The sequence below is a fragment of the Hypanus sabinus genome, chromosome 5 (genome assembly GCF_030144855.1).
Source record: "Hypanus sabinus isolate sHypSab1 chromosome 5, sHypSab1.hap1, whole genome shotgun sequence".
In the NCBI taxonomy this organism is placed as follows: domain Eukaryota; kingdom Metazoa; phylum Chordata; class Chondrichthyes; order Myliobatiformes; family Dasyatidae; genus Hypanus; species Hypanus sabinus.
In genome coordinates, this window is record NC_082710.1 from 160,779,066 (window position 1) to 160,799,088 (window position 20,023).

The window sequence follows — 20,023 nt, forward strand, 5'->3', positions numbered from 1 at the left end:
TGAATGGAAATACCAGTTTGTCGTTCCAGATAAAGTTGTTCCTTTGGGCATGGAGTTGTCAAGAGGTCCTTTTTCAAAGTAGAAGTTACCACAAAAGGGAACTGAACCATGGGTACATCAGACATGCTTGAACTGAATGACAGAGCAGGGTTGAGATCTTATTTTTCTCTATCACGAATATACTGCACGTTGTCCCAATAAGACTGAATTTAGCATTTCAGTTTCAAATTTCATGTGAACCATACCATGAGTTTAACATTCACCATTTCCTGTGTTACGGTTCAGCAACAATGAATATCAAATTGAAACAGGTTTTTATAAACAAATAAAACATTTATTAAACACTGCTCAAAAAAACCCAAAAGTAAACAAACAACTAAGTTAACTGGAAGTGGACAGCTATACGGCAGCTAAAACAGTTCTTAAAATAAGAAATGCGAACTTAGTTCTTTAAAGTAGTAGATGCAAAAGTCCAAATAATTTACATTTCCTTGAAGTAATAAATTCTCTTACATGACCTTACTGCTGATCCCAGCCAAAGTATGCCCCGCCCGAATGATTTACGATGAAGGAAATAAAACGGCTTAAAGGCACTGACATTTACCTTTTGGCAAATAACTCACTGCCCCAGTCCTTTCTGCTCTTACAGCAGGGACTAACATGGGTGCTGATTACTAATTCCTTCCGAACAAGGATCAAATAAGGTAGAACCTGTTTTACCACCGACAACACCAACTTTTCTCGATTTTTCAGGTTTTCCAAATTTCAATAATTCTTCACTCTCCGACTGGACTTTTAACCGGCAGTGATTTTCAGAACTGCCGGCACACCAATTCTTACACTAGAGACTAAAACTCCACTTTTAAAACAAAACTGCGTCATAAAATCAAATACACAGCAGAACAGAATCACTGACAAATTAAACCACAAACTGACCTGCCTCACAGGGAGGAGGTTCTCCTTTTATACTCTGTTGAAAAACCATCATATGACCTCTCACTGGCGGGAAAATTACATCACTGCACCATCAGAAGACCATTACATCATACCCAGTAGAGTCTCAATTACATCATGGTCATGTGACAGTTACGAGATACGCACGGGTACGTAACACCTGTTGTTGTTGATTCCTGTCAGCTCGATCTCTGTCAGTCGGTGTCCCGGTCCTGGAGGGTTGAGGATCCCGGCGTGTTCGAGGTACCGGTCGGAGGAACCTGAGACTCTGGAAACGTCCCTCAATCCACCGGGAGTTTCGGCTCCTGCTCGGCACTCGGACATGTTGTTACTCCTTCTCCAGTTCGTGCTCGTTGTGGTGAACGCGGAAGGTGAGGAGCCGGGACTCGGGACGGTTCATAGAAACATGGGAAACCGGGATTCAGGGACGGTTCATAGGAACATGGGAAACTGGAACTCGGGACGGTTCATGGGAAACCGGGATTCAGGGACGATTCATAGGAACATGGGAAACCGGGACTCGGGACGGTTCACAGAAACATGGGAAACCGGGATTCAGGGACGATTCCTTGATCCAGCGCTCGGAACCGTTAGCTTCAGCGAACCCGGCGCAGTGCGCATGCTCCAGACCGCGCCAGTTCCGGGTCTGCGGGACACAAACAAAGTCTCGGCCATGTGGGACTGTCTGTGAATGGAGTGGGGATGTTGGGGAAGAGAGTCGGTTCAGGTAGTGGGGATGTTGGGGAATAGAGTCGGTTCAGGTAGTGGGGATGTTGGGGAATAGAGTCGGTTCAGGTAGTGGGGATGTTGGGGAATAGAGTCGGTTCAGGTAGTGGGGATGTTGGGGAATAGAGTCGGTTCAGGTAGTGGGGATGTTGGGAATAGAGTCGGTTCAGGTAGTGGGGATGTTGGGGAATAGAGTCGGTTCAGGTAGTGGGGATGTTGGGAATAGAGTCGATTCAGGTAGTGGGGATGTTGGGGAATAGAGTCGGTTCAGGTAGTGGGGATGTTGGGGAATAGAGTCGGTTCAGGTAGTGGGGATGTTGGGGAATAGAGTCGGTTCAGGTAGTGGGGATGTTGGGGAATAGAGTCGGTTCAGGTAGTGGGGATGTTGGGGAATAGAGTCGGTTCAGGTAGTGGGGGTGTTGGGGAATAGAGTCGGTTCAGGTAGTGGGGATGTTGGGGAATAGAGTCGGTTCAGATCGTGGGGATGTTGGGGAAGAGAGTCGGTTCAGGTAGTGGGGATGTTGGGGAATAGAGTCGGTTCAGGTAGTGGGGATGTTGGGGAATAGAGTCGGTTCAGGTAGTGGGGATGTTGGGGAATAGAGTCGGTTCAGGTAGTGGGGATGTTGGGGAATAGAGTCGGTTCAGGTAGTGGGGATGTTGGGGAATAGAGTTGGTTCAGGTAGTGGGGAGGATAGGGAAAAGGAATCGGAAATGGAGAGTTTGGTGAGGGAGGGTTGGTGGCAGAAGGTCGGAATGAAATTGAATTTAGATCTGGAAAACGGAAAAAAGAAACATAATATTGGAATGATTTCAAATGGTGGAGAGGAAGGGCGGGATATTTTGGAAAATAAAGAAGACTTCAGGGCATTGTTTAAATTTCACCCGGAATAGCCTTCTATCAATCCCATTACATTTAACTAAAAAGTTAACACAAAATACTCTGCGGATGCTGGGATCAAAGCAACACGCTGGAGGTCGGGCAGCATCCGTGGAAACGAACAGTCAACGTTTCGGGCTGAGACCCTTCGTCAGGACTGAAGAGGGAGGGCAGCAGCCCTATAAAGAAGGTGGGGGAGGGTGGGATGGAGAAGGCTGGTAGGTTTCCCGGTGAAAAACCAATAAGGGGAAAGATAAAGGAATGGGGGAGGGGAAGCAGGGAGGAAAGGTGAAGAAGGAATGTAAGGAGAAAGTACTATGTGTAGTAGAAGGAGGTGGAACCATGGGGGAGATGATAGACAGCTGGAGGAAGAGGCAGAGTGAAACTGGGATGGTGGAAGAGAGGGGGAGTGAATTACCGTAAGTTGGAGAAATCAATGTTCCTGCCAAAGCACATGATGAGGCCAAACTCGCGATGGAGGAGCAACACCTCATATACTATCTGGGTGGTCTCCAGCCCCTTGGCATGAACATTGAATTCTCCAACTTCCGGTACTTCCCTCCCCATCCCTGTTCGGGTTATGCTTCCCCCTGGAACTTTAGAATATAGAATTTTGTAAAACACTTCAAAAGTTTCCTGAATTTCACTTAGCTTATTTTTTAAATCTCTTTTGTTCCTGAATCCCTAATTTTGTGAATTATATTTTTTGCTATTTTTTGTCAGTTTCCATGCCAGTATTTTCATAGATTCAGATCCACTTTCATAGTGTCTCTGTTTCAAAAACATTAGATTTTTCCTGAGTTGTGTAGCCAAAGTTTAATTTTGTTCCTAATTTTTAAAATTTCCTCTAATGTATCCAGCACCAAACTCAATTTCATGTTTTTTTTCTAGTTCCCTTCAGCTTGTTTTGTAATTCCTCTAATGTTTTATTCCTTATCTTTTTCTTATATGAAGATATTGCCATAATTTTCCCCCTCAGGACAGCCTTCAGAGTATCCCATAGAATGGGAGGTGAAACCTCTCCATTATCATTGAATTCTAAGTAAAGACCAATTTGTTTTTTAATTTGTTCCTTAAAATAGAGATCATTAAGTCAACTTGAATTTAGTTTCCATATAGTTTCCATTTAGTTGCAGGTCAAAATCAACAGATAAATATATAGGTGCATGGTTACTTAAATCTACTGTCCCAATTCCACAGGTGTTTATTTTGTCTTTATCTTTTCCAAACATTATGAAGTAGTCTATTTTTGTATGTAAAGAATGGGGGGCAGAATAATGAGTGTAATCCCTTCTGTTGGGGAAAAGGTCTCCATATATCAATTAGACCAACATCCTCAAAAAGTGTGTTAACTTTCTTATGTAAGGACTTTGTTTCATGGGTTTTTCTACTGGAAGAGTCTAACTTTGGTTGTAATTGTACATTTAAATCCCCCATATCAAGAGACCTTCTGTTTCTGTTACCATAATATTAGTGATCTTCTGGAAGAAACTCAGTACTTTCTGGGGCTGCTTATATATTCAATAGACTAACTGAATTCCAGTCTGTATTCCCCCTTACTAGAATATATCTGCCCTCCTTATCTCCCATTTAAAATACTTTTTCAAAATTTAGCTTGCTTGAGATGAGAATAGCAGCTCCTCTCCTATGTCATGATTAATATAAGGAGAAAAAACAAATTAGTGAAGTCCATTCTCTTTAGTTTTCCATGGTCATTATCATTTAAATGAATTTCCTGTAAATATACTACATAGGCTTGTTCTTTCTTCATTTTAGATAGAATTTTACTGAGTTTGATTGGATTCAACAGCCCATTGACATTAAAAGAAATGAATTTTACTTTGTCATTAGCCATGTGTATTTATCTGTCAGTGTATAATTGAAATTAGCAGAATAGAATTTAGGAGATCTACTCCCTAAACAAGTAAGAGCAAAGAAACACAAATGGGGAAAAAAAGGTGTGATTCCAAGTCTGAGGTCTGTAGTAGATGACCCTGGGCTGAGCTAGTGGAAACGTCTAGCTGTGAGCAATAGCCTCTCCTACCTGTGGGCTGAGGGCCCCCACTGCAGCACCCATAAAAGTAAGTGAAAAAGTCCTTGTCCATTACACAGAAAGGACTTCGCTGTGTATTCCTCCCATGTATATGTTCTTGGTTAGGTGGGGAGAAAGGAGTGAATGAATGAATAAAAAAATAGAGTAATAGAAAATCCACATTGTAATATGTATTTCTTGAACTAAATATAGCATAGTCTATTTTGGCTTCTGTTTAGCTTATCAACACTTTTGAGATCAGTCAGACATTATAGCTCTTCTGGAGGGGGTGAGAGCTGTCTTCTGAAAACTCGCAGTCTCTCCCTGATATTTTTCTTTCGCTCTTCTCCTTTCCCCTGCTTTCTCAGTCCTCCCACCATTTCCCAGGCGGAGCAGGATAGCTGTTCAGCCAGGCTTTCCCTTGGTGTGATCACATTGACGGATGGTCCTCTGTTCTCCATGTCTGCAGTTGCCTCTTCCACTGTCTGGTACAGCCACATCCAGTCCTCAAAGAACACTCATAGTTTAGCAGAGTACAGAGTCTGGAAGCTAATCTTTCTCTGCTTTAACACTCGCTTTGCTTCAGAATATTCCTTATGTTTCTGCAGGGCCGCATCTTGATAAGTGTATTAATCTCTCGTTCAAAAATGCCTTTTTTTCCCAGGCCTTGTGCAGAATCTCTGCTTTGGTTTTGTAGTGGAGGAATCTGATTATTATTGACCTTAGCTTGTCTTCCCTATCCCGGGAGGGCCTCGGGGCGAGCGCCCGGTGTGCTCTCTCGATGTCAAGCTCCATAGTTGGGGGAATCTCCAGCGTGTCCCATGGTAACTTTTCCACAAAATCCACCATAGACAACCCCTCCATTCCTTTGGGGACATTACATATCCTTATACAGTATTCTTAAGTCAAGACCTCCCTTCATTAGGACCTCCCTCAAGTATTTTTTCTTGTTGATTCATCACTTTTATCATCTTGCTTAGCACCTGTTCCATGTTTAGAATGCCAATCTTCCATCTTTTCATTTTGTGTCTCTGCCTCTGCTATTTTTTGATTAATGTTGGTGAGCTCAGACTTAATATCATTTAGTTGTTCTCTTATGTATGCAACAACTCTCAAGATAACATTAAAAATTAATGAATCACATTTGCAATTTAGGCCATCTTCCCTCCTCATGGAAAATGGCAGGAATACCGATTCTAAAACCTGGAAAACTCCTGCTAGATCCTTTAGTTATAGACCAATACCATTTACATCCAATTTGTATAAACTTATGGAACGTATAGTAATATATTTTGGAAAAAAGGTGGTACTGTGGCGATCCACTTCCTAGCGCACTCGAACCGGCTCACAAATAGCCAGTGCGCCGGCATAAAGGCCAGTCCCAATAGTGCGCCAAGTCTGTTTCACCAGCAAGGGGAAAAGCCCGCGCGTGGGACTGGACTGTGAATACGTGCCCCATACAGCATCCCCGCCTGGGGAGGGAGTGATCAGGAAGGCTTTAAAGCGAGGCCCCGAATTTCGAATAAAATCTCTTTTGTAACTGCAGTTCATCGACTACGTGTCGTTATTTCAGCGCTGCGTGTAGCACACCGCTACAGTACTGCATTTTGTCAGAGCAAATTTCGGAATGGTAGAATGACATTGGATTCAGTTTTATGTTTGGAAGATGATATTAGGAAAGCACAGGTGAATAAAGAAGTTGTGATAATATTTTTGGTGTAGAAAAAGCATATGATATGTTATGGAGGGGATGGCATTTTAATTAGATTATGGAAATCAGGAGAGAGAGGAAGGCTATAATTTTTTGAGTTTTTTATTTGGACAGTCTATGCAGGTAAGGGTAGGAAAATGTAATGTTGATTTAGTTTAGTGGGTCCAGCAAGTGAGACAGGAAATGCACTGATTTTGAATAGGTATATTAATCATTTATTTACAAACTGTAAAAATTCAACCAAACATTCATGTTCCCCAGGTTACAGACACTGCAAACCTGAGTACTCAACAAACATATTTAAGTGAATGTTCGCGTAGAGTATACCTTCTCAATCATCATGTGCAACTTTGCTGAAAACAAAGGAAGCAGAGGGAAAGTCCCTTTCACGTGCCCAGGATATTTGAAACTGGACACCAGGCATCCAATGGGAAAAGCAGCTTCTGAACTAACCAATCACAACGGAAGCAACTTTTGTCAATCAGACTGAGATGCACCACCACAGGACACTCCACCCCTCGAAAGTTGCAAACGTGATGATCCAATCCTCAGACTAGTAATACTCTCTCAATCTCACAACTAAGTTATACATAAAACACAAGAGTAAAATACTCAGTACTGTAAACCAAGTAATCACCTCCCAGTGTACCATCATCATCCACCAGCTCCCTGTGCTGCAAAAGGCCACCAGCCCCACCCTGGGGTGTAATAGCCAATGAGCTGCTCCCCCACTTAATTTAACACACTGACTCTGAGATACGACCACCCAGATGAGCGATGTTCAGCCAATCCGGAATGTAGGTGTCGCATTCTTCACCAGTAATGGTGCAAGTGGCACCCTCCTTTGTGAGCACGTAATCCAAGTCATCAGTTCCCTGGACAGTCTAGCTGTACTATGCTGAGAAATGCTCTCATTCAGAACATCCTTCCTTTGTAATAGCCCTCTTACAAACTAGCATGGGCAAGGCACATCCAGATCATACATACAGCACCACCCTGTGGGAACAATGGCTAGGCCTAGGAACTGTATATCCAGTGAGTGCCATTCAACATCCAACAAGTGTGCAGCTTCACAACACCAGTTGGCATGGACACAGCCATCCCAGGATGCTGCTCCTGCTCACACCTGCCATCCACCTTGCACATGGTAGCTGTACGCAACACACCACCTGCACCAACACTCCCTGTCTGCTGGGAAAATCCCTTTCAGAGTCAGGAAATTCCAATTATAGAAATAGTACTTGTATTTGTAGCCGATTGTTGTTTAATATTATGATTAATGATATTTTGTCTGAGATAGGCACTGGGGTGGGTAAATCACTTTCTGCAGATTATGGTGTTTTATGGATCAGAGGTATAAATTTCAATTTAACTGTATATAGGATGCAACTAATGATTAATAAGGTCAAACACTGGGCAGAAAGATGTGGTTTTAAGCTTTCTGTAGCTAAAACACAAGTTATGTTTTATGAAGAGGATCAATATACCTGCACTTAATTTGAAATCATATGGTCAGACTCTGGAAGAAGCGTCAGTGGTGAGGTTTCTTGGCATGTGGCTGGATAATAAGCTGACATGGAAGCACCATATCAGTAAAATAATTTACAAATGTAAAGGGGCAATAAATATCTTTGGGCATCTATGTGGGTATTCTTGGGATGCTACATGAAAATCTCTGTTGACTATTCATATCTGTTTAATTAGATCAGCACTTGATTATGGCTGTGTGGCTTCTGGATCAGATAAATGGATGACCATCAGGAGAGGGGAGGGAGAACATCAGATAGTGGAGAGAACCCCTGTGGACGTCCCCCTCAACAAGGTACTCTATTTTGAGTACATTGGGGGGGGGGAGATGACCTACCTGGGGGAAGCAACGGCAGACACTGGCACTGAGTCTGGCCTGAGGCTCAGCAGGGTAGGGAACTGAAGAGGATGGCAGCAGTAATAGGGGACTATAGTCAGCTGGACTGATAGGTGATTCTGCGGACACAAAAGAAAGCATGGATTATAGTTTGCCCCCTGGGTGCCAGGTCCAAGATGTTTCTGTACGTGTCCAAAATATCTGAAAAGGGAAGTTGACCAGCCAGATGTCATGGTACTTATTGATACCAATGACAGAGGAAGAAAAAGGAAGGGGGTTGTGAAAAAAGAATGTAGGGAGTTGGGAAGGAAGCTGAGAAGCAGGACCACAAGGATAATAATCTCGGGATTGCTGCCTGATCAACACAACAGTGAGGATAGGAGCAGAATGAGCTGACAGATAAAAGCATGGCTGAAGATTTGCACTAGGGGATTCAGATTTCTGGATAATTGACACTTCTTCTGAGGCAGGTGGGACCTGTATAAAAGTGACAGGTTGCACTTCAGTCTGAGGGGAACCAATACTTTTGCAGGCAGATTTACCAGAGCTGCTGGGAGTAGGTTAAACTAATAAGACAGGGTGATGGAAACCAGGATGATAGAGCTGAGGAGGAATCAGCAGATTTACAAGTAGATGACAGGGTGTAACATGAATGTAAGGAAAGACAAGCCAATGATTGGGTACAAATGCAAACAGCAAAGAGTTCAATTGTACCACAGGGGCAAAATTCAAAAGGGTTAAGAACGCAGGACTGAAGGTGTTGTATTTAAATGGACATAGCATTCGGAATAAGGTGGACAAACTCGTGGCACAATTGGAGATTGGTCGGTATGACATTGTGAACATCACTGGGTTGCGGTTGAAAGAAGGCCATAGTTGGGAGCTCAACATCAAAGAGCAGGCAAGATGGCATAGCTGGTGGTGTGGTTCTGTTGATAAGAGATGGAATTATATCTTCAGAAAGAGGTGAGATAGAGTCAGAGATTGTCAAATCTTTGTGGGTCGAGTTAAGAAACTGTAAGAGTAAAAACAATTATGGAAATCATATAGAGACCTCCAAATAGTAGACAAGATGTGGGGTTGAGGTTGCAAAGGGAGTTGGAAAACACATATAATGCCACAATTGTCATGGGCGACTTCAATAGCCAAGGGGATTGGGAAAATCAGGTTGGTGACAGATCGCAAGAGGGGGAGTTTGTTGAATGCCTACAAGATGGCTTCTCAGAGCAGCTAGTGCTTGAGCCTATTTGGGAAAAGGCCATCTTAGATTGGGTGTTGTGTAATAACCCAGAGGGAGCTTAATGTAAATGAAACTTTAGGAGGGAGTGCTCATAATAAGATTAATCATTAATAATCATTAGAAAGAGATGAGATAGGATTGGAAGGTGTAGGGTCTCTATGGGTTGAGTTAAGAAATGGCAAGGGAAAAAGGACCCTAATGGCAGTTGTATACAGATCTCCAAACAGCAGCCAGGATGTGGATTACAAATTACAGCAGGAGATAGAAAAGGGATGTCAGAAAGGCAATGTCATGATAATTGCTGTGGATTTAACAATAACAGATATTGCTGTTAGACACTCTAACTCTCCGGATTATGAATAGCTGGTGCAGCCCCTGTAGGATTCTGGACAGTCCAGCTAATTGGTATTCATGCTTTGGGCGCCAAGAACTGAGAATCTATAGAGCACCAGAACTGATTTTAGTGCTCAATTGTATGTCTGCAGGTGATATCACCTAGCATTTGTTTTGCCCTCAGTTCTCAATCCAATTTGATACCATGTCTCACTCCTTGCTTTGGATACTCCAGCATTTGGGTCCAAGCAATCCTTATCAAGGACTCTCATCACAGTACAACTGAATGAAAATGGATCCAGCAGGGTTTCAGAGTCTCCAGACAAAACCTGGAGATACATGACCGTCAGGCCGCGGTATACCAGCTATCGCAAGGAGGATGCCAGAGTTGCGTAGGTGAGGCCGTCGGTCATTCTATGGAGCCTTGGCCACTCTGTATCACCACCGGCTCTGCGATGAACTGCAGGATGCTTTCACTTTGGGAGAGCCAACAGGAGACTTAGAGGTCCTCATCGACCAGTGCATCAGCCTTGAAATCGTCTGGCAGAGTGTAAGAGGAACTATACCGCTATGACAGTTGAGCCAGTACACATCCACAACTGTCTTGGATGGCCACCTGTTGGTTCTGGACAGGTCCAACAACAGACTGTTGGTTTTGCAGATGAGGTCAGGGCATCATGTGGAAGACATTAGTTTCTACGTCATTGACTCAGCACTCATACACCTGATTCGTGGTTACTCTTGTCTTTCACAGCGTAACTCAACCAGGGACAGAAGGGAGAGGAAAATCAGTCTGGCTACTATAATAAGCTATGTTTGCAGCATGGTGTTCCAACCCCCAGACTCTCCCATCACAGAGTCTGTTCCGAGTGGTGCAAAAACTATCTGTAACTCCTTGTTGCCACCATCTGTGGATACAACAAAAGTCTAATGAACTAGGGAGGAGACTTGGAAATCAGTAAAGCCACCCCTGTCAACTAAGAAACCTCAGAAGTTGTCCTTGAAGAAGTGTTCAGAAAAACTTTCAGCACCCCAGCTGGTTGAAGTTCCTTCCGTACACAAGGATCTGGAAGAGGTCTTCAGCAAGGGAAAGGCCTCAACTCTTCCACCACACCGACCCTACCATTGTGCTCTAGACCTTCTGCCTGGTACTTGTCCTCAGCGTGATCAATTATATGTGCTCTCATGTCCAAAGAGAAGCACAATGGAAGAATACGTAAAGGAAGTTCTTGCTTTGGGATTCATTCAGCCCTCCTTATCACCAGTTTGTATGGGCTTCTTCGTACAAAAGAAGATGTGAGCCTGTGGCCATGTATTGATTATGGAGGATTAAACCGCATAACAGTCAAGAATCGTTACCCCCTTCCTCTTCTGAATATTGCCCTTGAGATTCCCAAGGGCAAGAGTATTTGCTGTGCTGGACCTACAGATTGCGTATAATCTGGTCTGTATAAGGGAAGGTGATGAGTAGAAGACTACATTCACTACACCAACAGGGCACTACAAGTACCTGGTTATGCCCTTCAGCCTTGCAAACACTCCGGCAGTTTTTCGGGTCTTTATAAATGATGTGCTCCAGGATACTCTCTGTAAGTATGCCTTTGTCTACTTGGATAATATCCTAATCCTCCTGAAGTCCAGGGAGGAGTATGCCAGTCACGACAAGGACATTTCAAAAGGGCTTCTGGACCATAAGCTTTATGTCAGGTTGTAGAAGTCCAAATTTCATATGACGATTATCTCATTGTTAGGATTCATAATCTCCACATGCAATATCAAGATGGACCTTATGAAGACCCAGGGAGTCAGAAATTGGCCACAACCACCCGGTGTCAAACAAGTACAACAAATCCAGGGGCTTACAAACTTCAGCTGGAAGTTCGTCAGGACTCGGTGGTAGCTCTGCTGCTGGAGCTGACTAAGAAATCCATGGGCCATTTTGTCTGGACTACCAAAGCAGAGACTGCTTTTGCAGGACTCAAACAGAGGCTCACATCAATTCCCATCTTGGTTTCTCCTAACCTTGATCTTCCCTTCATAGTGCAGGTGGGTGCTTCAGGCATCAGACTGGGTACTTTGTTGTCTCAACGATCACCTACAGATGGCGAACTGTATCTGTATGTATTCTTCTCCAGGTGGCCATCCCCAGCAGAGAGAAACTATGACATTGGGAGCTTCTTGCAGTTAAGTTAGCCTTGGAGGAATGGTGTCACTGGTAAGAGGAGGCCAATAACTCTTTTATCATTTGGAAAGACCAGAACAACCTGTCTTATATTCAGGAGGCCAACAGACTGAACTCCAGGAAGGCCAGCTGGTCTTTGTTCTCTCCCTGCTATAATTTCACCATGACCTATTAACCAGGGTCAAAGAACCAGAAGCCGGATTCCGTGTTCCATCAGTTTTTTGTTTACTTATTCATTTATGGGATGTGAGCATCACCAGCTGAGTCAGCATTTATTTCCTATCCATAGTTGCCCGTTAGAAGGTGGTGATAAGCTGCCTACTTGAATCGCTGCAGTCCCTGAGGTGTAGGTACACCCACAGTGCTGTTAGGGAGGGAATTCCATTTTTTTGACCCAGTGACAAAGAAGGAGCAGTGATATGTTTCCAAGTCAGGATGGTGTGACTTGGAGGGGGATTTCCAAGTGGTGGTGTTCCCAGGTATCTGCTGTTCTCATGGTAGTGGTCATGGGTCTGGAAGGTGCTGCCTTCAGAACTTTGGTGTGTTGTTGTAGTGAATCGTGCATTTAGTTCACACTGCTGCAACTTTTCATCGATGATGGAAAGTCTGGATGCTTGCGGAAGGGATACCACTGAAGTGGGCTGCCTTGTACTGTATGGTGTCAAGCTTCTTGAGTGTTGATGGAGTTGTATCACCCCATTGCACTCCTAACCTAAGCCTTTTAAATGATGGACAGGCATTGGGGAGTCAGGAAGTGAGTTACACACTGCAGGATTCCTAGACTTTGACCTGCTCTGATAGTCACTGTGTTTATATGGCTAGACCAGTTCAGTTTCCAGTCAATGGTAACCCAGAGGATGTTGACAGTAGGAGATTCAGTGATGGTGATAGCACTGAATGTCAAGGGATGATGGTTAGAGCCTCTCTTGTTGGAGATGGTCATTGTCATTGCCTGACACTTGCATGGCTCAAATGTTACTTGCCACTTGTCAGCCCAAGTCTGGATATTGTCCTGGTCCTGCTGCATTTGAGTATGAACTGCTTCACTATCTGAGGAGTCATGAATAGTGTAGAACATTGTGCAGTCATCTGCGAACATCTCCACTTCTGACCTTGTGATGGAAGGAAGATCATTGATGAAGCAGCTAAAGACGGTTGGTCCTAGGACACTTCCTTGTGGAACTCCTGCAGTGATGTCCCGAGGATGAGATGATTGACCTCCAGCCATTACAACCAGCTTTCTTTGTGTCAGGCATGATTTCAACCAGAGGAGGGTTTCCCTCCTTATTCCCACTGACTCCATTTTAGCTTGGGCACCTTGATGCCATACTCGGTCAAATGCTGCCTTGACATCAAGGGCTATAATTCTCAGTTCACCTCTGATATTTAGACCACATTTGGACCAAGGAGGTGATGAGGTCAGGAGCTGAGTGGCTTTGTCGGAACCCAAGTAGTTGCTGCATGACAGCACTGTTGATGACCACTTCCATTACCTTGCTGATGATTGACAGTAGGCTGACAAGGTGGTAATTGGCTGGGTCGCACTTGTCCTGTTTCTTGTGTACTGGACATACCTGGGCATTTTTCTACATTGCCAGGTAAATGCCAGTGTTGTAGCTGTATCTGAACACTTTGGCTAGTGACGCGCCAAGTTCTGGAGCTCAAGTCTTCAGGATAATTACTGAGATTTTTTTCTGGGCCCATAGCCTTTGCAGTATCCAGTGCTTTCATCCATTTCTTGATAACGTGGAGTGAGTCTGATTGGCTGCATACTGACATCAGGGATGATGGGGATTTATGGAGGAGGGTGAGCTGGAACATCTACTGGGCACTTCTGACTGAAGATTATTGCAAATGTCTGCCATCAGGCAAACATTGCAGGAGCATCAAAACAAAAACCACAAAGCTATCAAACAGCTTCCTCCTACAGGCAGTCAGACTGCTAAATAGCTGCTCTACCTGACTTTACTTTGGACACATAACTTAATTTTAACCAACATGTGGCTGTTGTGTTTTACTATTTATTGTTGTGTTTATTATTTAGTGTTGTGTTTGTTATGTTATGATTGCACTTGCCCCTGGGAAACACTGTCTCATTCTGCCCTGCAGAGCTGATGTACGGTTAGAATGACAATAAAGTTTTTGAACCTTGAATCTTGAAAATGCCTCAGCCTTATCCTTTGCACAGGTGTGCTGGGTTCCTCTATTATTGAGAATGGGAATATTTGTGGCTCCTCCTCCTCCAGTGAGTTGCTTGATTGTATACCACCATTCATGGCTGGATGTGCCAGGACTACAGAACTTAGATCTGATCCTTTGGTCGTAGGACCACTTAGCTCTGTCTATTACTCACTGCTTATGGTGTTTGGCAGGCAAGTAGTCCTGTATTGTGACCTCACAGGGTGATGACTCATATTGACGTATGCCTTGTGTTCTTCTCAGCATGCCTTCCTGCACTCTTCATTGAACCAGGGTTGATCCCCTGGCCTGGTGGTAATGTTAGGGTGGAGGATACGCTGGACTGTGAAGTTACAGATTGATGGCCCATAGTGCCTCATAGTTGCCCAGTCTTGGGCTGCTGGATCTGTTCAAAGTCTATCCCATTTAGCACGGTGGTAGTGCCACATAACATGGTGGAGGGATTCTTCAGTGGGGAATTAGTCTCCATAAATACTGTGCTGTAGTCACTTCTACCAATGCTGTCGTGGACAGTTGCTTCCACGGCAGGCATATTGCTGAGAATGAGATTGTGTGTTTTGCCCTCTTGTTGCTTCCATCAGCACCTGCTGTAATCCCAGTATAGTAGCTACGTCTAGTCTGTGGTGGTACTACCGAGCCACTTTTGGTGATGGACATTGAAGTCTCCCACCGAGTACATTCTGTGCCCTTGCCACCTTCAATGCCTCCTCCAAGTGCACCAAGTGATGAACCATAATGAGAGGAGCAGGAACCGCCATTTTGCCCTAAGCCAAGGTGGCAGCACCAATTCACTGAGGAATCAACGCTCTTATCTGCAAGGCCCAAGCGCAAAGGCAGATTCCTCAGAACAGTCCTCTGGGTCTGCTGTTCATCCCAAGTTCCATCGGTCCGAGGTGCTCATGTGGGGACATTCATTGATAATAACTGCTCACCCACAGATCGCCAGGACTCTCGCGTTTATCTAGAGGAAGTAATGGTTATCAGAATGATGAAAGAGATTTGGCAGTTCATGCAGGCATGTGAGTTGTGTGCCCAGAGCAAGGAGTCCTGTAGCTATCCTCAAGGGCTCCTGCAGCCCCTATCTTTTCTGGAAAGGTGCTTGGTGCATATCCCCCTGGACTTTGTCACATGTCTTCCACTGTCCAGGGGGAAGACTGTCACCTTGTTAATTGTTGATTTGGTTTCAAAAACCTGTAAGTTCATTGCCTTGGAGAAGCTACCGTCTGTGGCAGAGATGGCCAAAGTTGTCCTGGACCAGATCTTCAGGATCCACAGATTCCCTGTGGACATTGTCATGGATCGTGGTCCACAGTTTGTATCACATTTTTTGGAGGGCATTCTGTAAGCCGATTGGGGCAACAGCAAGTCTTTCCACTGACTTTCACCCACAGTCCAGTGCACCAACCAAGATATAGAACTTACCCTAAGATGCCTGGCGTCAGAAGACCGGATGCGTGGTGTGACCATTTGATATGGGCAGAGGTCGCACACAACCCCTCACAGCTTTCAGCGCATGGGATGTTACCAGTTGTGTGCCAGTTTGGTTATCCTCCTCTCTCTCAGGAACAGAAGACTGAGGTTCGGGTCCCTGCAGCCAAAGATTTCATCCAATGCTGCAAGCAAAAATGGAGTAGGGGAAGAGAGATTTTTCTGGGCTCTACCTGGAAGGCATAAATCAAGGAAAACCAGGGCCCCACTTTGCAGCCTGGACAACAGGTCTGGCTGTCCACTCAAGATTTGCCTCTCGGTGGAATCTATATACTAGTTGCTGTAATTTTCTTTATCAATTATTATATATCGTAATGTACTTCTGCCGTATAACATCAAATTTCATGACATATGCTAGTGATATTAAACCTGATTCAGATTCTGATAAATCACTCGGGCATGATCAACTGTTCCCTATAACATTGTGGGAAGCCAGGGAAGAAATTCCAGGGTCCCTGGCAGAAATGTTTGCATCAGTTTTTGCCGTGGGTAAGGTACGGGAAGACTAAGGATGGCAGATGTTGTGCCTTTATTTCCAAAAGGGTTCCAGATCAAACTTCGGAACAATAGGCCAGTGAGTCAAATATCAGTGGAAGTTATTGGAGGAGATTTTGAAGAGTGGAAACTACCAGCATTTAGAAAGACAAGGATGGATGTGGAATAGCTCTCATGGCTGTGTGTGAGGAAAATAGTATCTCACAAATTTGATTGTGTTTTTTGAAGAGGTAAAAACAATTGATGGTTGGGCAGTAAGCGTTGTCTGTGTAAATATTAATGAGACCTACATGTTTGGCTGGCCTGGATCAGGATTGTTTAACGAGGTAGTGGAAAATTTGGACCATATGAGATTCAGGATGAACTATTCACTAGAATATAAAATTTGCTTAGTGTAAAGGAGGCAGAAGGGGGTAGTGAAGAGTTGTTATTCAGTTTGGAGGCCTGTGACCTGTGGTATACTGCGAGGATCAGCCCTGAATTCACTGTACATGGTTTACTGCTTCATGGATTCCTGTCATTGGAGATGGGATATGCAGCATCTGGTCAAATGTAGAGGGTGTAGCCCAGAGGAGAGGTCTTGCGTGCTCTCCAGTTTCATATTGGTTCCGTCGTTCATGGATGATTCCACTGGACCTGTTGGATGTTCCTGGGCCATTGGGTGTCGGCTGTAGGGGAGGTATCCTGTCAGGACTGCACAGATGGGCAGCTCCCTGTTTCAATCTAGTTAATAGGAGTCACTGGCCACTCGTTTCCAACTCATCACCTGCAGCCCATTTAAACCCAGCTCTCATCCACAAGCATTGTTCACACATACAATCCATCCAGCCTCAACCAGTTACTCCTAGCCTCTGTTACCTTGTTATGTTGAGTTTCAGTTGTCTCTTGTTCTGTGGGCCCTTGTGTATTGTTATTTTGCAATTTATTATTAAAATGATCACTCCTTACTACGTCGTCTCAGCTGCTCTGTGTTTGGGTTAGTTTGCTGACAGTCTGGGGCTTTGTGGTAACATTCTTGGGAAGTTGCATAATTACAATTTGAGTGTGTCTCTGCAGAGAGGGAAAGTGAAGGTCAAGTGAAGGTGAAGGTGAAGATGGTTGGGGAAGACCTACCAGGGGGGCCACGGAGACTGGGTCTCTGGAACTGAGTCTAGTGCTGTGGCTCAGAAGAGCAGAGAGATGAAGAGGACTACAGTACTGACAAGGAGGTTCCTTAGTCAAAGGAACAGAAATGAGGTTCTGTGGGTACGATAGAGACACCTAGACGGTACGTTGCCTCCCTGGTGCAAGGATCAGGGATGTCTCAGATCATGTCCATAACATTCTCAAGGGCGAGAGTGGGCAGCCAGAAGTCTTGGTATATATTGGCACCAATGACATGAGCAGACAAGGTGAGGAACCCTTGAGTACAGATTTTAGAGAGCTAGCTGAGAAACAGGAACTCCACGGTACTAATCTCTGGATTGATGCCTGTGCCATGTGCCAGTGAGGGTAAGAATATGATGATTTGGCAGATGAATGTGTGGTTGATGGTGTAGGGGGCAGGGGGTCAGATTTATGGATCATTGGAATCTCTTCTGGGGAACATCAGACCTGAAACTGAACCTGAACCTGAACCTGAACCTGACAGGGTCTACTATCATAGCAGGCGGGTTGGCTGGAATTGTTCAGGTGGGTTTAAACCAATTTGGTAGGGGAATGGGAACTGGAGAGATAGTGCTGAAGAAGAGCTAGTTGGTTTACAAACAGAGGTAATGTGTAGTGAGATCCCAGCAAGGGAGGCTGAAGGTATGCCAAAATTGCAGTCAAAACAATGAGTTGCAACGTAAAAAGCAATCAAACTCAAAAAAGGTGAATACACGACTGAAGGAGTTATATCTGATTGTATGTAGTATATGAAATATGGTCATTGAGCTTGTCATAAAGTTCCAGATTGGCAAGTATGACATAGGCATCACTGAATCATTGATGAAAAAAGATTATAGCTGGGAGCTTAATATCCAAGGACAAACATTGTACAAAGGAATATGTACAACAATGGAATGAGGTATAAAGCGTTCCAGTTCCCCAGGAAGTTCAGTGCAAGCAGACTGTGAGGTGAAAGGGCATGATGAGGTCAATTGTGAGGTCAGGTTTCCACGTTATAGTACTAGGGAACCATTCGAGGATCTCGGAGGAAATCTAATAGCCATTAATATTGACACGTGTTGGGAATTTGCTGTAAACAGAAGCGTCCTAATGAAGGGTGTTGGCCCAAAATGTTGACTGTTTATTCATTTCCACAGAGACTGCCTGACCTGCTGAGTTCCTCCAGTGTTTTGTGTGTGTTGCTAGGAATTTGCTGTTGGTGTGCTGGTGTGATATGCAATTAAATATTTAATAACTATAAAGAATTATATAAAATAAATTTAGAAGTTAATGTTTGGAGACAGAAGAAAATATGTATAAATACACAAATACCAGCATCTATTCAGAATGTAAACAGCATTCAAAAACGCAGTTCAAATTCTTTACAATGCAGTATTGAGGTAATAGATGGAGTTGGGGCTAATTAAAATGATTCATCAGATTAACTACTGGGAGAAGGAACTTTTAAAATGGTGTGAAGTTTTTGTTTCAATCATCTCAAACCAGTGGGCAAATTGAAATGACTTTATTTCTTACATCCTTCATATACATGAGGAGTAAAAATCTTTATTTTACATCTCTGTCTAAGTGTGCAATTTGTAGTAATTTATAAGAAACAGTATGTACAACAGGACAGTCAGTTTAACATAGAAGTACAACTGTATCTGCATGAATTAATCAGACTGATAGCCTGGTGGCAGAAGCTGTCCTGGACCCTGTTGGTCCTGGCTTTAATGCTGTGATACCATTTCCCAGATGGTAGCAGCTAGGATAGTTTGTGGTTGGGGAGATTCAGGTCTCCAATGATCCCTCGGGCCCTTTTTACACACCTGTCTTTGTAAGTGTCCTGAATACTGGGATGTTCACTTCTACAGATGCGCTGGGCTGTCCACACCACTCTCTGCAGAGTCCTGCAATTGAGGGAAGTACAGTTTCCAACCCAGGCAGTGATGCAGCCAGTCAGGAAGCTGTCATTTGTGCCCCTTTAGAAATTTCCTAGTATTTGTGGGACCATACCGAACTTCCTCAACCGTCTGAGGTGAAAGAGGCACCGTTGTGCTTTTTTTTTTAACCATATAGCCTGTATGTATAAACCACATGAGATCATCGGTGATGTGGATGCCAAGAAACTTAAAGCTGTTCACCCTCTCAACCCCAGATCCATTGATGTCAATATGGGTTAGCCTGTCTCCATTCCTATTGTAGTCCACAGCCAGCACCTTTCTTTTTGTGACATGGAGGGAGAAGTTGTTTTCTTGACACCACTGTGTCGGTGATGTTTTTTTCTCTGCAGGCTGCCTTATTATTATTTGAGATTAGGCCAATCAGTGTGGTATTGTCAGCAAATTTAATTAGCAGAATGGAACTGTGCGGACACAGTCATGGGTATACAGAGAGTAAAGGAGGGGGTTTAGTACACAGCCCTGAGGGCTCCTATGTTGAGTGTCAGAGGGGCAAGGTGAGGGAGCCCACTCTTACCACCTGCTGGTGTTCTGACAGGAAATCCAGGATCCAGAGACATGAGGCAGGGTGAAGGCAGAGTTCTCTGAGCTTCTTGTTGAGCCTGGAGGGAATTATGGTGTTGAATGCTGAACTGTAGTCCAAGAACAGCATTCTCACATAAGCATTCCTCTTCTCCAGATGCGTAAGGACAGTGTGTTGGTCTGTGTCTATTGGGTTGTCTGTTGATCGGTTGTGTCGGTAGCTGAATTGTAGTGGGTGCATTGTGGGTGGTAGTATCCTGTAGGAGTAGTCCTTGACCAGCCTCTCAAAGCGTTTGCTTATTAATGAGGGT

At 44.2% G+C, this 20,023-nt stretch overlaps 1 protein-coding gene across 2 annotated transcripts in view; it reads left to right on the forward strand.

Annotated features, from left to right (window-relative positions):
* The first annotated feature begins 1,102 nt into the window (after window positions 1-1,102).
* Window positions 1,103-20,023, forward strand: part of LOC132394514 (uncharacterized) — a 171,881-nt gene continuing 152,960 nt past the window's right edge. For both annotated transcript variants that reach the window (XM_059970780.1, XM_059970781.1), the window contains exon 1: window positions 1,103-1,325. In XM_059970780.1, the coding sequence (XP_059826763.1) occupies window positions 1,277-1,325 (49 nt within the window). In that variant the 5' untranslated portion in view covers window positions 1,103-1,276. The remainder of the gene's footprint in view (window positions 1,326-20,023) is intronic.